The following is a 7,492-nucleotide window of genomic DNA, read 5'->3' as shown; positions in this document are numbered from 1 at the left end:
TGGGAAGCAAAGTACTCGCATACTTTTATTTTAACATTTTTACACTCCTCTCACATAAACATGATGTCAGATATGACTGCAATAATCTGAAGTCAGTGTTGTCTGCTTTGTTGGCGAGCGAGCATGTTTGGTTTACAGCCCCGACTTCTCCAAGATCACCTGCTACCACCCATACTGGCTGTACACGCTGTTCTCACCCTCTGTGTGTGCGGGTGTGTTACAGGGTGTGTAAATCAGAGCAGCTGCACTGAAAGCAGCTGCAGGGACACATGCTCTCAGCTGCTCTGTGTGTGTGTGTGTGTGTGCTTTGTGTATAGCTGGAGGGCTTCCCTCTTGGAAATTCTGGGATTAATGACACATTAAGACCTCTCCAAGAGAGTGGATTGAAAGAAAAAAAAAAAAAAGAAAAAAAAAAGAAATCTGAAACAGGAAAGCAGTCCGATGACTTTTCCTGAAAAGTTTAGTACTTCAAAAGTTAACTTCTAAGCAACTGCAGATGCGTGGATAAAAGCTGTCTTGGACAATATGCAGCAGCCCTTACCTTTCCACCAGCATCTCCAACTTGTTGCCTACCTCTGCTGGATTCCCTTGTTGGCCATTAACAGTGAGTCAGCTCCATTAGGTAAGGATTTTTTACTTTTTAATTATTTGATAGTCATCTGGGGGGACAGAGTTCATGTGCATTTTAAACTGAGATGATCTTGTTTACATTCACTATTGAATGTGGCTTAGAGAGAGGGCTATTATTAGAAAGTGTCACCAAAATAGAATGGAAGTAAGGTTAAAATAAACAACTTCTAAGGTAATGAAGAAGGTCACAGTGATAACCAGGCATGCTTGTAGCAAAAAAATGTTTATTGTCTTTTAGAGGAGGTTTATGGTTATTGTTGTTGTTGTTGTTATTACTATTATTATTTTAAATAGAGAAATTGCAAACCTCTGAAGATTCCTTCTTCTTACTAGAAACTTTCAGGAGATTTAAAGAAGAATCATAATGTTTTCCCATAAATGGAATATACTAAATGAATCATAAAAGAAGAAAAAGCTTTAAAATCAGGATCTATTCCTCTAAGGAAAGAAGTATATACACTGTATATCAGAGCACTATTATAGATTAGTTAATTACACATATAATAATACACAGCTATATGTATTATCTCTGGCAGTAAAAAGTTCATGAGTAATTTTTCTCCTACTGTATACATTAATTGTAAGGCTTCTTTCACTCCAGCATAGGGTTCGTAGAGGATATAGATTTTACATATATAGTAGTTTCTTTATGCAGCTTTATTAATCCACTGCAACGATATATTGAAAATCATGTTAGAAGTTATTCAACTAGTAAAAACAGAGTTAAAAACAAAACAAAACAAAACAAAACAAAACAGAACCCAAGAAAAGCCATAGGACCAAAGTGTAGTCCTGTCAATGATTATGGATATAGCCTCAGTGAACTCTGTGGAGGCACTCCCCCTTAAAGGAAATATGTTGCAATATTTTACAACATTTAATTCCAGTAGAGTTTCAGCTAGTTTTAGAAGTGACTGTCAGCCAGCACTCATTAGCTATATGAAGATAACACAATTTAAAGCACTCTTCATTTGAATATCAAAGGGTTACACAGAAAGGTTTGCAGGACTAAACACAAGGCAAATGACCTTATAGCCTTTATCTTCAAACAATGCCTTTAATTTCTAAAACCTTTTGAAGGGTTGCCAGTGTTATGGAGTGTAGCAGCTACTTATCTGATAGAACAAGCTTTTCATCAAGGGGAAATGACCTTTTAACTCCTAGTAACAAAAAGTAACTGCTTTTCCACTCTATTTTTGTTACTGAAGGCATTATTCTTAAACATACTTATTAAGGGGGGAATACAGAACGAGAATTAGAAAATAGCTTCCTGTCTCTTGTCTCTTAGGTGATGCAGAAGAATTCTTAAGACTTGCTCCTTTTTTTTTCTCTCATTTTTTTTTCTTTCTTTCTTTCCATACCGTGAACTCAAAGTAAAGAAAAACTGCTCAAAAAAGTTTACATTCTGACAGATTGTGCTGTGACATTATAAGGATATTAACAGAGCCATATGCTGTTTACTTTTGTACTCTGAGTATAACAAATCTACTAATCCCATAAGAATTTAACTATGAATAAGGAACGTCTGACCAAACAGCTTTTTGCAGATGCCTCATTAAGAGGGAGACAAAGATGATAAAGTCTTTTAAAGACCAAGGAAGAATTTTATCATCTTCTGCAGTCTTATGTTAGTGAATGAAGCCTTCAGTGACTACAGGTATTCACATTATTTTGGGTTTTATGTATTTTCTTGTGACTGAAGAACATAAAAGGGTTAGCAATAACGTCCATAGCTGCTCTGTGGTAGAAGATTAAGTAAAGAATCAGGCGAAAAAGCAACTCAGTGACTCATAGATGTGGGAGGGCTAACACAACACAGCTTGTCAGACTTTTCTGAGATAATATTCTGTAAATAAGTCAATCAAAAGAAAAAGACAATAGCTTTTTTTATGGAGGTATTTTAGACAAAAGTATTTATCTTAAAATAGATAGCTGCTTGCAACCACCATCGAGATGGAACTGCTCCCCATCCACTTTGGAGCCTTTGCGTAGTGTGCAATTGGAAAAGTTTTGAATTTGGATATGAGTTTCATGTCAAGGCACAAACCTTCCATCAAAGCTCACAAAACCTACTGGACTTACACTGCTGGGTGTTACACATATATAGTAAAATCAGATGCAATTAATTTGTTCCAACTTCACTCCTGCGGATTTTCCTCAAATCTGAAACAGATAAGAAAAGATTTGAGTGTATCCTGAAGTGAAGGAAAAGGGGAAGAGAGAGGATGGCAAGGACAGCATGGCTGGGTGCCTACAGCCGGTGGGAAAAGATATTACATTCTCAAATGAGCTGAATGATCAGATTAGGAAATAAATGAGAATAGTCTAACTTGAAAAAAAAATATATTCAGTTTTTCTTGTAATGTTGTAAACCATAGTCCTGCTTTTCCTAGAAAAGTGAATTGAAAATCAGAGTGTGTAATCTGCTTTCTGTACTACCCATGAGCTACCCATGATCTCACTTTTGAGCTTCTGGTGTAAAATCTGAGTGCCATGAATTTCAGTGCTTTAAACAAAAAAACTACTTGAGATCGGAATTAAGCAAAAACCTAGTTGAGCTGAGAAAATACTTCATCATGAGGATTTCAGATAGAGTATTTCAAATTATTTAGGAGCTTTCCCTGCCTCATACACCTGCTGTAGAAGCCAGCCCCCTGCTCAGACCCTAAATACCCACTGCCACTACCATCCAAACCCCCAGAACTCCCCCAGTGCTCTCCTGTCATCCCCTGGCACTCCAAGCACAGGAGAGGTGCAAATACCCCCAGGGAAGCCCCAGGGCATTTGGCTTGGAAAGAGCTTGCTGGGATCAAGCTCTCCAACCATGAGTAGGCTTGGTCAGGGACATTCCAGCAACTTTAGAAATTACACTGGGATTATTCTGGCTCCATGTCTTCACTCTGTGCAAAGGACATTTACAGCACTGTGCGAACAAAAAATATTCTGCCGAATGCTTTCCTACAGCAGTAAACGCAAGACACCCTGGCCATGACAAATAAGCAGTAACAACAGCCAAAGGGAAAGGAACAACCTTTATAGCATGTTTCTCTTCTGTTACTATTCTTAATAATCAAAAACTGTTTACAGGGTAATATTTTATTTCTCTCTTATTTAGGTTTTTGTCAACATCAGGTTACTTCATTGGCCTTATTGCCTGGAATTAATCCAGTTTGTGTTCAACTCGAGAGTGAAATCTGATTACATGCAGTCAAAGCAGAGTTAGTAGTGGGGGTTGTACAGCGATTTCTGTTTGCTGATAAATTTACATTCCTCTCCTTTTTACTTGAAAAATAACGGTGCTATCCTTACTGCAGGGATAGTTCTTTTATAAGGAAGGCAAAAATGTGTGGCTGTTACCCTCTGAGGGTGAGGGAACCTTCTTCACTTTATCATGAAAATGTTTGTGACTCTCCTGAGCAACATCAATACATCCCCACTGGATTTTAGGACTTTGAGATTTGATAGAGAAACTATTTTTAGCTCACACATTTGCCTTCCAATCTGCTGATGAAAATTAATGGCTATTTTCAAAGTTATACAGGCTTACAAAACAGGTTTGGTATGAGAGGGTTGCCTTTCAAGGATTTGCCAATTCCCATTGACCTGCCAAATCTGTATGCTCTTTAAACTACTTAACAGCTATTTATTACTCTACCCTATACTAAAATCAAGGACCATTTTATTAGACACTTTTCATAACAGTGTAAGACATTCATGGGCAAAATGTTTACTTTAATGGTCCAGTTCTTCAAAGTTATTTTGTCTCCAAATGCCAAATACTAGGAGGTATTGCATACATCTAGCTTCCTTTGCAATCGATACAAGCTGCAAGAAGTCAAGACAAATCAGTGTTTGTTCCTAAATTGACAAGACAAATTGCTGCAGAGAGGAAGCATCATCATTTTGTTTTACAGATAGGATAGAGATGTGAAGTGGCTCAAGGTCATGCAGAAAATCCTTTGGCAGAGCTGGGATGTGTACCAAGGCCTCAAGAGTCACAGCCCAGCCCTGTTAACTGCAGCACAGCTCATAACTGAAATAAAGGCCAATGTAGGAAATAGGAGCACAATAGAAATGCTGAACCCTCCTTCATCTTCTTTGTAAACTCAAGCAGCTGCACACACAAACTCTAGGGGACACAAAGTATTCCTGGTTGTATTCAAAGTTCTTGGCATTTCTCAGCTGACCATAACATGAAATTTCTCCCAAATCTCCTTTGATTTCAATCAGGAAAGGACCCAATAACTTCCAAAGTGCTATATGCAAATCAGCATACAGAATAATTGAAGACAAAAATAATTCCAGCACTAACTAACTTCATTAGAGACATATTTATTTATTTATTTATTTTTCTAGTTCTTTTTAGATCACATCTGTAGCCTAATAAAACATTTCTGGCTGCATTAGCAAGCTTTGGAAAGCACTGTTGAATGAAAGCTTTCCAATAGGTTTCCTACATTTTTTTTTGTAACAGAATTGCAGCTTCAAAAGTCTGAGAATATTGTGTGAGACACTGTTTGGGGCTATTTACTGGGTTTGTACCAAACCCCTTCAAATAATTTGCTGGGAAGTGTTCTGAAGGCAATCAAATGGCTGATTTTTTTTCTGTAAGCTTGTTTTCTTAGACATTCTTGTGTTTATTCTGACTTTTTGGCTACTTTGTTCCTGAGTCACTTCACAGGTGGAGGTTTAATGTTGGATGTTGTTGATGCCCCAAAAGTGGATAGCCACAAAAATAAATGGTCTTTAATGCTTAGTTGACAACATAGCTTGTTCAATGCTTTTTAAGTTTTCACAAAGCAGCGCAGTTTGCTTTCAGTTATGACCTTTATTAATTTCATTGTGGCAGCTACACTATGTGTTTTGCACTGAATAGAAGTTATTTATGTTGAAACCTAAACAAAAAAAAAATGGATTAGTTCAAGGAATATTTTTCATCTGACTTTGAAACACAAGTATAACCATGTGTTAGTACATGCAATTGTTTGTACAGCTTTTCTGGAAAGAGTTTTGTGTGTTAAGCTCTTAGGAGATTTACTTAATGAATGTATGTACTCATTTGCTTCTTTCTGACACATATTATTTTGATTATTCCAAAGTCTATTACTTTGATTGCTGTATTCACACTGCAAGCGCCACAAGGGAATATTCTACGTATTGAAAGGCAAAAAAATTGATTGCCTAATACAGTTGAGGGATTGTAGTAGTCTGCTCTGCTCCTTTTGCTGGTTTTATATTATTCATCGATTGAGAGCAAGTTTATCTTATTCCCCTATTTTGTTCACAAAGCAGCTTCCATGAGCTGGATAGCAATTTATCTGCATACTGCAACAATGTAATGCATCTCGTGTGGTAGCTGAAGCATTTTACAACTCAACTGTCCCTTGACAGCTTTGTGTGTTGACAGTTACAGTAAATGGTCCCTCATGTAGTGTCTTTCTAATGCCTCATCAGCTCAGTAGCTCTTGCACTTTCCATGAACTGTTGGACACCCCAACTTTTCTTCTTCCTTATGCTAATAAGATATAGCATAACTTTTCATGTCCTGGACTCACAGTCTCACGTTGTTTTTTAAATAGCTGATCAAAATGCACTTGTGTTCACTACTCTCAGAAGGCAAGAAGTCTATGACTAAAACCTAGAAGACAACAAAATGATGAGAGAGGGGAAATCCCAAATAATTATAATAATGAACTTAATGGCAAACGAGGAGAAAAGCTTGGGATCTGAACTAAACCATTCCTTTACAGAAAAGAGCCTGTATTGTGTCAGCTCCTGGTTGTTTCTCATCTCATTTAAAATAGTATTTTACTGATGTTTGACTCTCATGCAAATTTTTCATGGGATTTTATCTCATTGGTTTTCTAGACACCTATATGAAGAGAACGTTGAGATAAAACTTGGTCATTAGGTCATATATTAGCTAAACTAACATGTTGTTATTAGTAATTTATTAATTGAAATTTTCTTTAGCAGTAACATTATTAGATCTCACTGCATTAGTCAGCTACAGTTATTTTTGATCTGGTCCAACTATTGGAACAGGTAGACATGAAAACATCTTTCAGAGATTATTTTTAATAGTCTTCTTTGTCTTCCTCTGCCAATTATTTGCTTTATAATCAACTATGACTATATTATAAAATTAGTTGACTGTGACCCAACCTCCCTCAATAACACAACGTAGAAACTTTGATTCACTCAGGCTACCTTATTGTCAGCTCTATTCTTTTCTTAATGGGTGAGAGAAAAATAAACAAACAAACAAATAAATCAATAAATATTCCCAAAGCCATTTGGTCTGTTCTTTTAATAGATATTAAGATTAGAGCTGGCAACAAAGACATAAACAGGGTGAAATCTAATTAATTCCTTGTTTCTCTTTTGCAAGAAATACAAAGGAAATTGAGTCTATTTCCTACCCTGATGTAGTAGCAACTCAATTTTGAGTGCTAAATACATTTTCTCATTGTATACAAAGCAGTATAAAAGTAAAAGAAAGCTATCCTTCTACCTTAGGTTGTGCACAGCCACCACAAAAATTGTGTTTTTGTCCAGTGGAAAGTCTTCAAAGTGCCTGTGGGTCTCAGCCATCTATAAATCATTACATTCCTGAAGTACTTAGGCTCTTTTTTTCCTTTTTGTTTTCCTTTAAAAGTCTCACTCACAATAGTTTAGTTTAGAAACCTTCCAATTTCACATAATTTTCAGTTCTTTTCCTGGACTAGTTATTTCAATTCATCCTGTAGCGAAAATCCCTAACAAAGCACTGTGAATAGTCACTCTGGGAGAGCTGGAGCTCTCCCAGTCTGGAGCCAAGGTGCATTTTGTTCATCCTCCAGTGGTGGGACCTGACACAGCA

General features: G+C 36.7%; 1 protein-coding gene across 1 annotated transcript in view; it reads left to right on the top strand.

Annotated features, from left to right (window-relative positions):
• Positions 1-223: 223 nt before the first annotated feature.
• Positions 224-7,492, top strand: part of LOC311438809 (von Willebrand factor D and EGF domain-containing protein-like) — a 177,182-nt gene continuing 169,913 nt past the window's right edge. Inside the window, exon 1 of the mRNA XM_084523694.1 lies at positions 224-622. Coding sequence (XP_084379820.1) covers positions 526-622 — 97 coding nt within the window. The 5' untranslated portion in view covers positions 224-525. The remainder of the gene's footprint in view (positions 623-7,492) is intronic.

The sequence above is a fragment of the Aythya ferina genome (genome assembly GCF_964211825.1).
Source record: "Aythya ferina genome assembly, chromosome: 6".
In the NCBI taxonomy this organism is placed as follows: Eukaryota; Metazoa; Chordata; class Aves; order Anseriformes; family Anatidae; genus Aythya; species Aythya ferina.
This window is presented reverse-complemented; position numbering and strand designations above follow the sequence as displayed.